Raw genomic sequence first — 17,374 nt, forward strand, 5'->3', positions numbered from 1 at the left:
CAGCCACAGAAACATACTGCATGTCAGCTCAGTACGTGCACAACTCCTGTTTATGAAAATAGCCCCCATGTATTTAGCCCAGGGTTGAATCAGTGAGATCACTTGACTTCCAGCAGCGGATATAAAATGCATACTGCAGGTTCATTTTTGAGGACTCCAAGAGTTACTGATTTGGATACATGTAAAGCAAAGAATACCTGATACATTTGCACTATCACAAAAAGAGAAGGCTCTTAAAACAACATAAATTACTAAAATCTTCTTAATTTCTTAAATATATAAACAAACACTACAGCTTAAATATATTTGGTGTGATGCAGACATATTTAAATACAAAGCTTTGTTTTATATCAGCTCTCATGTGGTGCGGCTGATTATTGCACTGCAAACGCTGGAGCCCTATTGCACTTTAGTAGATCTTTTAGCTTCAACCACTGGTCTAAGTGAACGTCTTTAACCGCAGGTTACATGTAAAAGACTTTCCAAAATCCCTATCATCCAAATGTTGTTCGCTTTTTTCTTTTTTACAAAAAAAACGTGGTGTCCTTTCCTCATTTTTATCTCAAGCTCTGCAGAGCGAGGGTGGAAATGGAGACAAAGGAGAGCAGAGAGGTGCAGGAAATACTTGTATACAGTTAACCTCAGATAGAGGAAGGCTGTAGTCGTCACACAGGTTTGTCACTGCTGGCTAATTGTGCAGGTGAAGTCGACAGTAGAGCCTCCAGATTTTCCCAAAACAACAAACACAAAGACAGTTTAGGTCCTCATTAGGTCCCTCCGTTGTCCCACACACACACACTTTTTTGTACTGAATCCATGTTCCTTCTCAGCATCCTTTAAGTCTGTGGATATCTGTAGTTTAAAGTTTTTTGCATTCTGGATGCCAGGCAGCCTGTACTCCGCATCCCTCCCATGGTGTGTCCCCCAGCAACACATGGTGGTTTGATGGACCAGGATGGACAGACGTGGCTGTTTGAGGCCGGTATGGACAGGGAATGTGTGGCTTTGAAGGGTAGTCTCAAGTTACCAAATAGACCTGGTTACTAGCTTTTGTGCCTCTCTCTGCGTTTGCTGAGGTAGCGAGAGGAGGTGGCGGGGATGGATGGAGTAACGCTGTGTTTGTGGCGTGCACGAGTTTTCCTTTAGGGATTTAGGGAGTTTTGGGGGGAATACAATGTGTGTATGTAAATGTGTTGGCATTTGAGTATGTATGGCTGTTACTTTACATGTATTTTATTATGGGGACAAGGTCCTGCATTCTGCTATCCTGGTCACACAATATCGTCTTCTTTTCTGTATGTGCGTGTGTCTATGTGTACGTGTGTGGATATAGTGGTCAGCCTGATCATCACAATTTGTTTTTCCCCGACAGTATGGAGCGATAAAGCTCCTCGTCCAGCTGCACATAACACCCTCTTCTGGAATCCAGGAAGTACAGTCTGTCTGACACCGCAGTGGGGTCGAAGCTGTCCCGACGCAAGTCCATCTTCTGAAACTTGAACGTTCCTGAGGAAGAGAGACAGAGAGATTATGTAAGCATTTCATTTTGAAAAAAAGCCGCCATTAAGTTGTCTTGCCCGTCTTATTGCTTTAAGAAAAATGCAAAAACATAGCACTGCTGATTTTCCACAGATTTTAGACAAATGGCAATTCTGCTTTGTGATCTTAAATGAATGAATCGTCTCTCACTGAATTCTGCAGATTTTCATTGTTAAAAGAAATAAAAAATAATTGCAGATTCCGTTTGGGTCCATTAACAAGCAATATTTAGTACACATAGTACAATTTAAATGTATTTCCTTGCAAAACAATGTAGTCCAAACAATATTATAGAGCTGCAACGATTAGTCAATTAAACGTAGAGTTGATCAGCAGAACAGTTATCACAACCATTTTGATCATTGGTTAATCATTTAAAAAGGCGTGAGTAGTAAATGAGTAGGGTTTGTCGGTTGCGGTTTGTAAAAACAACATTTTAAGTCGAGCTCAACGAGGGTAACGGTGCAAGACCAACCCCAGATTCACTCTCGCTTTGGAACGTGTCGCCTCATCCAAATGCTTGTTCCTTTAAAAAGGTTCAATGTGAAATTCTGAGCTAATTGCTCCAAAGAAATAGGGGGCAGTATTTCACCTCTAAACTGGGTCCATACACTCTCTATCGTTTATATCCTAGTTGTACTAGTTTGGCATAATTATTGTATTCTACACTTTATATTGTGTATTGCATTTACTCCTGTGTAGTCAGTCAGTCAGTCAGTCAGTCAGTCAGTCAGCCGACCAAGCTGCTGTAACTCTAAGATCTAAGATGATTAAGATTTCCAAATACACTATATGGACAAAAGTATTGGGCCACCTACACATTACACCTACAGGAGCTTTCATGACATCCAATTCCAAACTCATAGGCATTAATATGAAGTTGGTCCCCCCCTTTGCAGCTATAACAGCCTCCACTCTTCTGGCTTTCTTCCACATTTTGGAGCGTGTCTGTGGGAATGTTTGCCCGTTCATCCAGAAGAGTTAGTGAGGTCAGACGCTGGGCGAAAGGGCCTGGCTCGTAATCTCCGTTCTAGTTCATCCCAACAGGTGTTCAATGGGGTTTAGGTCAGGGCTCTGTGCGGGCCAGTCAAGTTCTTCCACAGCAAACTCATCCAACCGTGCCTTTATGAACCTTGTTTTGTGCACTGGGTCATGCTGGAACAGAGTGCAGGCAGACTGCATGGCTCGGTGCTTGATTTTATACATCTATGGCAATGGGACTGAATGAAACACCTGAATTCAATGATTAAGAGGAGCGGCCCAATACTTTTGTCCATATAGTGTATTAGCTGACATCATTGTCTCATATAGTCTTATTTAAAAAAATAAAATAAAATAAAACTAGGGCACATCAGAGGCCGGCTAAGAAAGTCCAAAGTCTAATTCAGAAACCAAAGTCATCATTTGTATTTTTTGCAATATTGTACAAAAATAAAACAGTTAGCGTCCAAAAATCTGTTTTATTTTTTATTGATTCTTTGACACAAACGGCAGTTAAAAGAGCATTTTACCTGTCTTGTTGACCTCCGGAAGGAAGCGAAGGAATACAGGTCTGGCGTACGGAGGGAGAGCCTTCTCCATGTCCTTTACAAACTTCTCCAGGTCAGTGGAGTGAGACGGATCAGCGATGGCGGCCATTCCAGCCTTTCCCTCTGCTCCTGTACACACAGACACGGGCATGAGGATTACCTCTGTGGAACCGCTGAGGTTAAAGGTCAGATAGATGCTCGCGCTTGTGCAACGAGGCCACGAATGCTGTGCATAACCCTCCTTGTGACTTTACACAGGATCCCCTCATATACGGCCAGTATTGAAAGAGACACTTCGAGAGACCTCTATACATCATTGATTTGTGTTCGTATATTGTTTTTTAATTTAAGCGTGTAGGCAGGCTCCTGAGCAACAGGACAATCATGGACAAAACACAAGATGGAAAATCGAATTTCTGTTATTAAAAGATGTCCAACTAAGACAAGTGATTCAGGCCCAGATGTGGTCTTATGCTACAATAGATACGAAAGAAATTACAAATGAAAACAGAGCAGTGTGTATAGTGCTCCGTTGTGAATACACAATGAATGTTGTTGCGATGCATAATTGTCTCGCTTGATTATTTGTTAAAAACTCTATTATCTATACTACTCTAATATCTCTGTTACAAAGATATTAAAGAAATGTGATGGGGACACTGAAGTGTATCGAGTTGTCTCGCCCGTAATGTTATGGTTACGATCGAAGTGGTTTAGTTTGTATCGTCACTATGTAAAGTCTGTTTAGTGGAACAGCTGCTGTAATGAATAAACTAAAACACTAATGTTCTCGTTGAACATCTGTTGGATTGTGTCAGTGTTATTACTGTTGTCGCAGTATTTCATATGTCGACTGCTGTGCTCTATCTGACTTGTGCATCTCTTGCTATCCGTCGCTGTGCATAACAAACCTTTTTTTTGTTGCCTCTTTTGGGTTTAATAAAGTAATCTAATAATATCAGATCTAATCAAAGTGGTATCTGTGATGTGTCTGTGCAGATCCTTAACTACAGCTCAACTTTATATTTAATGACATTTCAAAATGGCAGGCCCTATAATTCATTTCATGGTCACACTATAAGAAGAGTAAGAGCCGAGACACTGCAGCTGTAATAACTATAGTATTTAACACAGTATGGTGCTTGTGAAATATCTCTTCAGCATTCTACTCGTCCCTCTATACACACTGCAGTGACCCATTTTAAAAAGACACACACAGGCAGCAGACGTGTTGTTTGTTCTCACTCCTGCACAGCTCCAAACCACAACTTTCTTTGGACACACATTGAGAAAACAAATCTCAAATAAAAAAAACTAATGATTTTTACCTGGTACTTCAACGCCATAAACAACTACATCCTTCATGTCGAGCAGCCGGCTGAGAGTCCCCTCCACCTCGGTCGTTGAGACGTTCTCTCCTTTCCAGCGGAAAGTGTCTCCTGTGCGATCCTTGAAGAACATAGAGCCGCAGTCATCCATGATCAGCACATCACCTGGTGAGAAGAGAGAGAGGTTGTATTAATTTAGTCAGTCAGCATGGACTTCCTTGAACATATCAATGTGTGTGTGTGTGTGTGTGTGTCCCTAACCAGAGAGATAGGCACTGTCCCCCTTCTTGAATACACTTTGAGCAATCTTCTTGCTCGTTGCTGATTGGTTGACATAACCATCAAACCTCCGAAGAGGGTCATTCTGAATGATCCTGCCGACTAGCTGCCCAGGTTCACCTAGAGGGAGGGAGAGAGACAGAGGGAGAGAGGACAGAATAATTTATGAATGTATTCAAATGACCATTTTCACACACAAAGTGGATCGTTTCATCTCCATCAAAAGGTTTCAGAAGGGACTAAGTGTGTCTGTGCACGACTGTACGCCTGCAACACTCGCATAGAGACAGTTTGTTTGCTTGTGATGAGCCTATTAACCTTTGAGCCGACTTGCTCAGCCAGGAGCTGTTGATGTTAACATTTCCAGAAAACAACTGCATTATGCCGAGAGTAATTATAATATAATAATAATAATGTAAGAACAATCGGCAGCTCAGCCTTTTTTAACTCTAAATTCTTATATTTAGCTTTGCCTTTAACTAGCTATAGACCTTCCTTTGTTAAATATTCACATGTTTTATTGTTCATAAGCATTGGTGCAGAACTTGCACGTTATAATCCGTTTTTATTTGTTCTCTTGATTCTTCACTTTGTTGTAAAACACTTTAAACTACTCTGCCGGTTTGAAAGGTTCTATTTATATAAAGTTGATTAGTCTCAGTTTTTTTATAATCTTCTTAATTTATATGTCTATTTCCTTTTCATTTAATATTCTTTATGAGTTGAAAGCCAAATGTGTGCCAAAGAATTACGGCACAGACTGTGTTGAGCTTTATTTCACTGATCATCAAACATATGATGTGGATGGGAATATATGAGCCGCTGCGTGCACTCTTGAGGTATTGTTCTGCTCAACACCACCACTGTATGTACATTTAACCTTACCAAGAGTCAAGCTGATGTTTAATATGTGTGTATAGAGTAAACCTACCGGGTTTACAGGGAATACAGACGCCATCAGGTCCCCTGATGAGCTCCATCGTCTCCTCATCAACCCTCACCAGTCTGATGGGATAGACGAAGGGGAGAATCTGACTGTTGAAGCCACATGCTCCAACCTAGAGCACAGACAAAAACATATCAACAAGGTTCAAGCTGCAGTGCTGCGTGTTGTGTTGACGAGAGGATACCGACAACACTGAGAAAACGTTATTTTTAGAATAACAGAGTGCTTAACATCAAGAGGATTTTAAAGCAGTACAGTCTCGAAAACATATTGTGAAAACCTCAGGGGAAAGGAAGTGTGTGGATTTTCCGAAGATGGTATTTCGCTACGGTGACTCCAATTAAAAACACTTGGGCTGAAGAAATTCAATCTTGTTTCGGTCAGAGCATCATCCTCACCTTGTTGTCGAAGTTGCCCAGGCTGCAGTTGCACTCTGTTGCTCCGTAGAACTCTGCGATCTGTGGGATATTGAAGCGCTTCATGAACTCCTCCCATATGGACTGGCGCAGGCCATTGCCCAGGGCCATGCGCACCCGATGTTGTTGCTCCATGTCCCTGACAGGTTGGTTCAACAGGTATCGGCAGATCTCTCCAATGTACTGCACAATCTGGGGAGGAGAGGGGAGCAGGATGGTAGTGAGAAAGAGACAGAACAGAGATAATAGCTTGTAATAATGAAAAAGGGATTCAAAGAAATTAACTGGGGAATTTTTTAACTGCAGTGGCAGGAAAGACATCTTTTGAGCAACACTGTGAGATGGTGGTGTGCTACTGTGCCTTGTAATCCACACGATACTCACAGTGCAGTTGTATTTGGCACAGTCATCCCAGAAGCGTGAGGCAGAGAACTTCTTTCTGATGACTACAGTCATGCCATGGATTAAACACTGGCCCACTCCCACAATGTTACCTGTGGACAAAGAAATACAAGTCGTGATATATCAGAGAAAGCTAGCTTTCAACATGGAAACATAAAAAGACACGGGGTTTAAAGCAACAACATGCAACTGGTACACCAGTGTCTGTAAAAGGAATGAGTCAAGAATACTGACGGGCAAATTCTCAAAAGGATTGCGAGGCTTTTGAAGCCGCTAAACCTGCACAAAAAAAGACAAAGAAACTGTGATTCGCAGAGGATGAACTGCACCCTTAACTGCGATCTTAAGCAAATAGCATCATGGTGCTGCTGTTCCATTTGCACATATTTAAAATGTGGTAATATGAATACATTGACGCAAATTGGTCCCTTTCTATGCAAATGAGTCAGAGTCCAGAGTCCAGAGTAAAAAAGAAAGCCGTAAAAGCCACACGCAGTTACAGTGAAATAGAGCTGGTGGTAGCTTCATGTATAATGAGCGTCACTCCCAGACTTTCCAGTGATCATGGCATATTATATCCCAAATAAGGTTTCTCTGTTTAAATTCTCTGCCTGATGTTTTGAGGAACGCCTCTGCACCTCATCTTTCATGTGACTCACCGTCCGAAAGTCACATTTTTCCTCTCTGCCATTGGTGCAAAGGCGACATTTATGCTTTGCCACTTGGGTAATGGCAATCATTAATCGTGATCATTAGCGCAATATCTTTTGTGAAGTTTGCCAAAATGAACATTGTAGGGAACTTAACTGACTGAAGGAAACAAGAGCAGATGTTTTTTTCACATTGTAATATCAACTTTAAAAATCACACACTGTTATAGTTTTACCTGCAGAGTGGTAGAGTGGAAGGCAATCATACAACACATCCTCTGGAGTCATCCTAAAGCCGTAATAGACTAAGGCTGCCATGCGGTAGTACCTGAAAAGCAGGTGAGGCAGGGAGAGAGGAACAAGTCAATTAAAAAAACTAAAAGTTGTATGTATTTCTCTTCCAACAGTACTTATGCGATGCATGAAAGAGACATGGATCAACAAAGAGAGCAGCTGCAGTCCCTGTGTCTGTTACTTAGCTGCACGGCTCCTTCCTACCTGCTGTGCACAACAATAGCAGCTTTAGGCATCCCGGTGGTTCCTGACGTGTAGATGTAGAACAGGCGATCTGAAACAGACAGCAGGGGGAGAGTGAGATAACATACATAAACAATTAAATGTGCTATGACTGGTGAGTTGCAGCACTGAAGTATAGATGCAGATTAAAGCAGAATCCCTTTTTAAAGAGTGTGAAAAGTTCCTTTTTTCCTCAGGGGATACAGAGCGATGTGGAAGGGAAAAGTGCCGATTTGTATTCTTATGTATACAAATTGGCTCTATACCCAGGTGAGAGGTCTCTTGCATCACATCACATGTGAGTTTTGCTTTTCTGCTGAAGAGTTGAATGTCACTCATTTGTCCCTCCCGGCTCCCTTACAGTCAAGATGGCGGCGAAGAAAACGAAAATGGGGATTTATTCATCCGCGTTCATAACTTTAGTGGATTATAACATACCGGGTATGTATTTAATCTACAGATTCTCCGAATATGACCAAACCTTTCTATGGATGTTAGTTTTTTTAAAGCCAAAATGTAGCTTGCAACAGAACGGTAAGGCTTGTTTTTCGCCGACTGCTGGAAATGTCTTTTGCTACTGAAAGCATATCACTTACGGCTCTTACCGGCCGGTTAAGAGGAGTGAGGAGGCAGTAGTCAATGACTGTATACAATAGTCAATAACATAGGTTTTTAAAAATGCGTGAGGTCATGAATGAGCACATAAATATTAGGCTAATATTGGGTGCAGTAGTATGTGACATTAGCTCCAGACAGACAGATACGCACACACATACACGTTCCAATATACAGCTGGAGAACTGGAGGATGGTGGCTATGTGCTACCTCAAGTCACGTACAAACTTCAAACCCTTTCAGTGAGTTGTTTCTTTGGCATAAACAAATCAGCTGTGTGGGTGAACATGAAGTGAGAAAAGGAACAGAGGTTGCAGGTAAGACTCCATTCATTGACTAAGACCCATTACCTCTGTGGATAGAATGTGAACCGAGGCTCTTTCTAAGGAGAGAGTGTGTTGTATGCTGTACAGATTGTGAAGCCCTTCGAGGCAAATGTATGAAATATGTAAAGTTGACATTACTTCATTATTAATATTGTGGACTCAATTTGTCCATTAATCCATGTACTGTATACCGGTTGCCTTAGAAACAAGCAACCCATCTAATCTCAGATGATGAGTCATCAGTAATTGCTGGTAACCATAACGGTAAAAAGAGTGGATAATATTCATATTAATAATTAGCTTATCAGCATCATATCGTACATTTAGTTTTTACTTCATAAAAAATATAATTAATTAAAGTTTATATCTAGCCTCTGTATTTATTTGCAGTCGCAAATATATCTAATTAATTAAATAATTAATTAAAACAATAATATTTCAAATAATAAACACTGAAACTGTATTTTTCAGACTCTTAATTAAAACAAAACAAAAAAGAACCTCTTATATATTTCAGTTTGAGTCATTGCTTGGCCTAAACAGTGTTGCTCATCACTCGTCATGCTGCTATTCTTTCAGTAAATGCACAAAAAACAAAAACCTTTTTAAATTGCTGTATTTCTTTGGTTGGAGTATGTGCTGACATTTATGAAAGAAAAGTTTTATTACTGATGACATCTAAATAAATATTCTAAATATAATATTATAATTGTATTTTTTCTTCAATTAACTTCTTGGAACCATTAACATTGTTGGGAAACTCTGATCTGGACTGGTTCATGGTGTTCTCACCTGTGAAGCAGCGCTGCGGCCGGCTTGGCAGGTGAGTCTGGGCACCGTCCAGCAGGGGCTCCAGGCACTCAGTTCCCTGCGGGACTCGTTTGGGGTCCCAGTCTCCGGAGCAAAACAATTGCACCTTCTTCCCCATTAAACTGTGGACCTCAGACATTGCTATGAGAGTAAAGAGAAACACATTGAAGTAAGTTTCACTATACAACATTTAAGCATCACACAAGTGGAGCAATTTGGATTATTATAGACTGAGAGAAGAAGGAAAGATGGTGTGATCGCAGACGAGGAGTAGGGGACAGATTAGGTTAAAATAACTTGGGTGGAAGGTGGGAGAGTGAGAAAGAAAAAATGGAAATACTTTGACATAAAGAGAGGAATTGCAGAGTGACAAAAAGGCAACAAAAGTATTAAAAAGTGACCGCCAGCGAAGCGGAACACATTTGAAACACCGCTCATATTTTCTGAAAAAAAAAAGACGGTGCATCTTAACTTAAAAGGCTTCCGTCATGCTGGCTCAGTACTAATGCTACTGGCTCGACTTTAACCTGCTCTGTAGCAAAGGCTACGTTTCCAATTACTTAAAAGGCATAACAGCACATGCGTCCAGGATCTGACAGAAACACTGCTCCATCAATCACAGGATGAACAGCTCAAAACTCATTCACTCTTATTAGCTGTTGAGATTAGGGCGTTTCAGATTGGGCAGGGACCCAACAGAGGGTCATGAGGAGATTGAAATAGAGCCCTAATTTATGTTTAACCATTCAACTGAGCTGCTGCAATGTTATATCATTGATGGGTACCAAGCCTAAGCAATACGAGGCATGTTTATTGACACACTGCAGGTTAGTAGATCAGTGCAGAAGAGGATAAGGCCAGGCATAAGGTGAAGAAACGAGAAGGGAGATGCTTTGTTTTACATTTAGAGACTAAAGTCGAAATGTCGAGAATAAAATTCAATCGAACTACTAGCTCATATATTGTTCTCGACCTTGTTCTCAAAATGCACTTTTATTTTATTTTTTACTTACTTTATGCCGGGCTCTAATACTCGTTTTCTTTTTGTACAAACATATTGACTAACACATAGACTGTGATCACGTAATGTGTTTTTCTATTAGTCAACATAACAAATATACAAAAAGGTCAAGACCAGAACTGAGTGGGAGGAAAACATTTCATTATTTTATATGCTGTAATTATTATCCTTTAAAACAAGTTATTTAATTAACAATATTGGTCATTTATGTGACTCAACATGGCTGGTTTTACATCAGCTTGTTGTTTTTGTACATCATTTATCAGTTTGCTTCTATGACCGCCTCAGTCTTTGAACACCACAGATTGATGATGAAGACATTTCTTCTCCACTTCCCTCTTCATTACGTCTTTCCTTCTTTCCATCCATCAGCCATTTAAAGCCCCATTGACTGATATTGAAGAGACATCTCCTCTGAAAGCCATCTATCTTTTATGACCTCTGCTTTCTCTCTGCACCACTCACTTCTCTTCACAGCGGAAACATAACAGCACTCATCAGCAGAAGTCAGTGCGGTGCAGATAGTAAAGCCCACCGAGACAAAATTCAGATTTTTGGTACATTATTAAAAAAAAAACTAAATCTGCCCACACATGATTCTCTAAACTCTAACTTTACCATCGTTCAGCTCTGAGCCGTACACCACAGCCTTGGCATTGGAGATGGTGACACAGTGGACCAAGGCTTCTAGTCTCAAATTGAAGTTTATCAGCGCAGCTTCTACTCCGATCTTGGCCATGCCCAGCCAGAGGCCCACGTACTGAGACCTGTTCTCCATGAAAAGGGCCACCACGTCGCCATCCTGACGAGAGAAATAACAAAAGTGAGGAGCTTGTTAAACTGTTGACTAAAGTGTATTTTTCTTTAACGTGAGCTGCTATAAAAAGGGCTCATGTCATGCAACATCCTACAACAGTTCTACTTTATCAATGTTTAGAAAGTAAAGCTATTGAAAAGGTAACTTTTTTTGTCACATGTTTTTGTATCCAAGTGACTAATGGGGAAACATTTTTTGAAACTGTTGCAGTATTGAGAAAGAACCCTGCGGAGAGCAGCCGCTAAGCGGCTACAATGTTATCGTTAGAAGTCTCTGACAACATGATGGAAAGGATCCTTCAGAGAAATTAAAGTATTTCTTTACCTCTCGCTTGAGCCGCTGTGTTTGTTATCATGTCTAACTAAGGCTCGCTCGGAGAAGTCTCGTTCTGAAAAACCTGTCTCATCCACATTGTCGAAATCAGCTAAATATTCCGCCAAGGCAATGACAATCTTTTAGATAACTCTAAGCTACACTTTCTGTACTCCAAACAAACAAACTAACTAACTCAGAAAACAGCAGTATTCCTCTTTCCAACTCTGCCATCTTTCCATCATTGTCTTTCAGCAACAAGTCACATGATACATTAACAAACAGGCCGACCGTGCGAAAGGTAAAAACAAAACCCATTTTATTTCTCTGTAGGGTCCTTTCCATAACTTTGTCAGTCGCTTATAATTACAATCTGAGACCGTCAGTGGCTAAAAAACAAGCGTTTTTAGTGGGCATACATTTAGGTGCAGAAATTCCTCGAGCCTTAACATTGCAGCCCGTTTTGGAAACATTATTATTATTTTTCCACCATGCCATAGAAAGTGAAATAATTGTAAAAAATCTAATTCAACTCTTTGCAATAGGAGTTCGTTGTAAAGCTAAATTGGAAGCAGATAAATACAATAAATTACATTTTCAGGTTTGCCAACCAAGATTTTTAATTAGCCACAGACGTCTATGTTTCCTAATTCTTTCTGGAATATTTTGTTTTGTGGGACCTACCTTGAAACCCCGTTCCAGCAGCAGGTTGGCCACTCTGTTGGAGTATTCGTCCAACTGTTTGAAGGTCCATGTTTCCCCAGTTCCCTCAAAGATCAGTGCTGTTTTGTCCCCGTGGCGTTGCACCGTTTCAGCAAAGATCTTAGGAATGGTGTTCTTCTCTCTGAGGTGACGTCTGACATTCATCTTCACCTTTAATAGCACAACTGCCGCACTGAAGGAGCAAGAGCAAATATTATTATTTAAAAAAGGAGAACACTTCCAGTTAAAATGACTCTTCCCAGCTCACCTGAAAGTGTCTTGGCTTTGCATGTTTTAGCTCATTAACTTCAAATGGCATATACCTTCAATAGTGCTCGCCATTTCCCAAGACAAGATATTCTTTGGATAATGATCAGCAGAAATGTGCATCATTTATAACTAAGGGGCCAAAATATGCAACAGTACTAGGATTGTCATTTATTGGAATTTGATATTAAACGTTAAATACTTTTAAGTTCAGCTACATCTATAGTTGACCTACTAAGGTCGTCTAGCACCAATACTGTGCAAAACGTAACAACACGAGTCATAAAACATTATGACAGATTAGTAGCTGGGTTGGTCTCCGGGGCAAAGTCTGCCTAGACGGAAAGATCTCACTCGATAATTTACATTTATGGTGCAAAGGTAGATGTAGTGGACATTAATTACAGAAACATCATAAAGATCTACTGAGCCAAATTACTTCATGGCTATATTGTGGCGGTGATAATATTTCTATCAGTACACAGGATATTGTCTTCATGTTGATCACTGAACCACCTGGTGACATTCACTGCCACTTACAGGGACAGTCATGTGAATACTGGAGGTTGGTTTAACTTACAAAAGGCATTAGGGTAGGGACATCATATCATATGATGACAGACAATTTAAGCTTCATTCAAAAACCTCAGTGGAGGCTTTGAACGTAAAGTAAAAATAACATAAGGTACAGCCCTACCAAGCCTTGTGACAGTAGATTACAAATAAGAATTTATGAGTGACCGTGTAAAGGGCATGGATTGTTAACCTTGGGGCTTTAGCCATTATCAACACATAGACAAATAACTACAACGTTATCAGAACGGCTCTTATAGTGAAGGGTATTTGCATCTGAGCAGGTGCAAACAACCAGGTAGCCGAAGCATAGGCAGTAACAGGTCTAAAGAACAAGAAACCAAAATGTCTTGAATGTCATATAGCCTTGGAAACATTTGTACACAGTGGGTCACAGCAAAGCACTAATTACGACTGGTTTGGCTTTGGCTACTTTGGCTTATATGTCATGGTGAGGTCATAAACGCTTTTACAATTTCCTGTTTTAACATAACTGGAGCAGAAAAAAGGAAGTTAATCACAAACCAATAGCCATGGTAACCCCCAACTGTAAATATTGGCTTTAGGTAAGAGAGTTAAAAGATGTGCTCCTCCTCCCTGCTCTCTATTGTGCTTTGTTAAAAAAGTATTTCAGGTTACTTGTCATGTAAAGTTTTGAAACATGCACAACAGGAAAAAGCAGCCAGTCACTAACCCTGGCTGTTAAAACCAGGTCTGCGGAGGAGAGGCCTCGTTGTCTTGTGGTGAGTTTCTTCAAAGCCGCATTCAAAAGACGTCGGGCTACATTTGTTCAAGGCTAAAGATGTGAGAACACTTTGACTTGCACATGTCCCTCCTATGGACAACACTGCTGTCACAGTAACAAGCAAAATCACATGTCCAATAATCAAACTAATGCAATGCTGCAACAAACTGCACGATGCAAATAAAACTACATCTTTATAAAAAATATAATAATAAAGTTATTACGATTGTAGTTTGTGTGAAACTTGAGCTTTAAAAAACTAAAACCCTACAGTGTGTTGTACAGTTGTATTACTGCATGTCTGTGGTCTTGTTTTGGCTGACTTCAACTATCTTCAGGAACTGACTGTTGAGATGACTGTACGTGTTTGGACAATGACACATTTGCCTCTATATCCAGTGCATTGGATTTGATAGGGACAGCTTTTAGACGCTCTCCCATCCATATAGAATGATCACTGTAGGAATAATAACCCATTTCATACATAAAAAGAGCTACGATTCCTCCTGATACTGATAACCCGATATGGATGTTAACACACTTAAATGAAAGCACATAGTCATCGTTTCACTTCAGGTCCAGTGTTCTGGAGTGAAGAGCCAAAACAACAGAAAATGTGTCACCGTCAAAACACTTACAGACTGCATTATAGTTTGGCTGTGGCTCCCTTTCACAGCAGTCAGACAGTGAGGAAAGACCTGACCGGTTGAAAAGTAGCACTATGAAAAAATGTAATTAATCAATAGCAGTAGCTTGAAAAACATTGACATTTCATGACTTTCCTAGGTTTCAGTGTGCCCAATGACTATATTGAGTATGATCAGGAAAAATGCCGAAACATTACTTAATACTACTACATACTTTGGGCAAATATCTAACTTTGAAATGTTTAGAGCGCATGGAAAATCACACTTTTTTAGTCAAAATTAGGGAAAACTCTAAAACTCTTCTAAAAATCTATATTTTTGTACACTGTATATGTGTACATGTCTTTGATATTCAACTTGTTATGAGTTCAGATACCAAATACTTGATTGTGGTCCATGTCCTGCTTGCTGTTTTTTTCTAAAAATATAATGAAATATATATAAATAGTAGCCACATGTCCGCCAAAAGACTAAATATAATATAATAAGAAAACTCCCTTTTAAGCCTAAAGGTTTTACCGATTTCGACATTTTCTTTAGATTTGTGCTTGAGCAAGCCCAGAGAACACCACATTCAGACGTACGGTTACATTACAGTTGAGGCCACAAATGGTTTAACACTGGAACCATTCCAACACATGCACAACACCCCCATGCTTACTGTAAGTCTCTGCCAATTGTTTTGGCAAAAATCTGCAGGAAGCTCCATCCTCCGCTTCCCAGGTAGAAGATCAGGATGGCCGGGAGAACCTGGTACCAAGGCAAGCCCACCAGCAGCCTCAACACGAACAACAGGGCTGTGGAACACGCTAGACGAATCATCCTGAACGAATGCAAGCACACACACATTAATAAATACAGATAATGGCTGCAGACCGCAGCAACAATTGACAAACATTTCAGACCAAACAAAAAAATCAGTTCACTAGGAGTAAGGTTACATGTGGTTAAAGTAAGCAAAGAAAGCGGATGTTGAACATCTTCACGCTTGTATTCAAGCCAACCACTTAAGAATGTAATCTTCTATCATTTTGTTTACACATCCCGCGCCCATATTAAATCGACTGACTCAGCTCTGATACACTGCGGGATTGCAACAAATGAGGTAAAGGTTACCCATGTCATCTTGTAGGAAATCTGGAAGTGGTCATAAACATGTAAAGGAAAAACAAACATTTTTTAGTGGAATATATTTTTCTCACATGGGGGAAGACTGAGAACTGAAAAAATCCTTTAGTTTTCTTTTCTTAAGCAGTTGAATAAAACCCAAGGCTACAGAGACCTTGGGGAAATCCTAACTCAAGCAAATTGTCTACAGTGACAGCTGAGAGCAGCAGAGGACAGCATGTGTTGACATTGGTGTTCAGTGCCACCTGATAGCTAGGAAGGTGATCCTAAAGCAGTAAACGATAGGTTAACGTTACTGCTGATTATCTATTCATTAGCCTATGTAGAAAAAACACTGCAGGGTTGTTATTTCACAACACATCTTTATTGAAGATATCTGTTTCTACTGCAACTCTTTTTCTAGAGCCAAGAAGCTGACTTGATTGTATTACTCTGGTCTGTAATGGTGATGATGGCTGTATCATAGCAATCTAATAAGTCGGCTGCTGCTATTTAAAACATAGACCGACGCTCTGTGTCACAATTACTCTGAATGTCCGACATGATTTGTCACACGTCAAGGGGAAGAAATGCAGGAGCCACTTCACAGTACGAAAAAAAGCTTCATCATCCGCTGCCGCTACACCCGGAAATTTAAAAAGCGCGTAGCATGATATTGCGGTAGTGGACGGGGAAATAATAGCGAGGCTCAGCCCACTCTTACTTAGACTACGCCTCGGCTAACTGTGCCATGTGCGCTTTCAGAAAGGGCCTTCAATCGGCACCAGGTCGTACAACATTAACGCGCTAAACCTGATGTAGGTTATCATGGTAACAGGCGCGCCTGGGCAGCAGGATGCGCAGCGTATCACACGCATCGGCTTTAAGCGGATGGACAGTGTGACAGCAACCTCATTTAGGATGAAGACGCATGCTGAATATGCAGTCCATGTTCACATAAATTACCTTTCATGGACCGAGAGCTGCCTGCTATTAAAGCCACCTCTCGAGTCCCGTCAGTGGGTCGATCGCCCACAAGGTTGACAGAGGACAATAGAGTCATAGCCGGGTTCTTTCCCTCAGCAGATAATAACCAGAGCCATCTGTGAAGTTGAATAACGCGGGGGAGCTCAGTCAGCTCGGGATGTGGCTACTGGGGTGATTTTTGCGTACATACCTTGCACCTCGTTCACACCGTCACAGCATGAAATCCCAGACGTGAAACTCGTTTGGTGCTATTCTCTCTTGATCGGCTTACAGGCTAGCCTGGTCGCTCTCTGTGCTCCTCACCGCTGTTCGCTTGGCTTGACAGAGGCTCACACCGGGATCCCCTCCTGTTGTAATACCACAACGAGCTGCTGGTGCTGCTGCTGCTGCTGCTGCTCTCTCATCCGGTGGGCCGGGAGTCAAATACGCCTGACTATGCGCGTCGACTTTGACCCCACGATCATCATCCGTTCATTGTCACAATCATGATATCATTTCTGGGTTCATTGTAGCAGATAAGCTCGCTAGCAAGCGTAATTCAAATGACCTTATAATTTTCTTAGCTGCGCCAGCCCACCGCCGTCAGCGTCCCATCAGTGTATCAGGAATAGCGCTGACGGACGGGAGACTAGGCCAATCGAGTACAGCGATTCTTCACACATCCCATCCGGCAGGGGCGGGGTTTGCAGCACTGGCGAAGAGGAAATGCGGCGCGGCCATGCCTGCCTCAGCGACAGAAAGCGAGGCCAGCACGTATAGCGGTTTCCACCCGGTAGTGACAACGAGACCCTAGTGCGGAACCGTTTGGGCGTAATATGAGCCCTGCCTCTGCCTGTAGTC

At 41.2% G+C, this 17,374-nt stretch overlaps 1 protein-coding gene across 1 annotated transcript; it reads right to left on the reverse strand.

Annotated features, from left to right (window-relative positions):
• Positions 1 to 122: 122 nt before the first annotated feature.
• Positions 123 to 17,169, reverse strand: slc27a4 (solute carrier family 27 member 4). Its single transcript, XM_029445363.1, has 14 exons — positions 16,725 to 17,169; positions 15,102 to 15,263; positions 12,191 to 12,401; positions 10,996 to 11,179; positions 9,339 to 9,497; positions 7,588 to 7,657; positions 7,326 to 7,417; positions 6,422 to 6,531; positions 6,020 to 6,229; positions 5,607 to 5,733; positions 4,658 to 4,795; positions 4,397 to 4,561; positions 3,051 to 3,197; positions 123 to 1,506 (listed from the first exon to the last, which is right to left on the reverse strand). Exons 2-14 carry the CDS (start codon positions 15,260 to 15,262, stop codon positions 1,349 to 1,351), a joined length of 1,932 nt encoding a protein of 643 aa, XP_029301223.1. The 5' UTR covers position 15,263; positions 16,725 to 17,169; the 3' UTR covers positions 123 to 1,348.
• Positions 17,170 to 17,374: the final 205 nt, after the last annotated feature.

Source organism: Cottoperca gobio, chromosome 12, assembly GCF_900634415.1.
Source record: "Cottoperca gobio chromosome 12, fCotGob3.1, whole genome shotgun sequence".
NCBI lineage: Eukaryota > Metazoa > Chordata > Actinopteri > Perciformes > Bovichtidae > Cottoperca > Cottoperca gobio.

What these genes read in the sequence shown, in the direction of transcription:
- slc27a4 (XM_029445363.1), bottom strand. Translation starts at nt 15,262, where the DNA reads ATGATTCGTCTAGCGTGTTCCACAGCCCTGTTGTTCGTGTTGAGGCTG. An exon ending in GCTATTGTTGTGCACAGCAG is followed by an intron (nt 7,418 to 7,587) that starts GTAGGAAGGAGC and finishes CCTGCTTTTCAG; the next exon opens with GTACTACCGCATGGCAGCCT. An exon ending in GTGCCAAATACAACTGCACT is followed by an intron (nt 6,230 to 6,421) that starts GTGAGTATCGTG and finishes TCTCCTCCCCAG; the next exon opens with ATTGTGCAGTACATTGGAGA.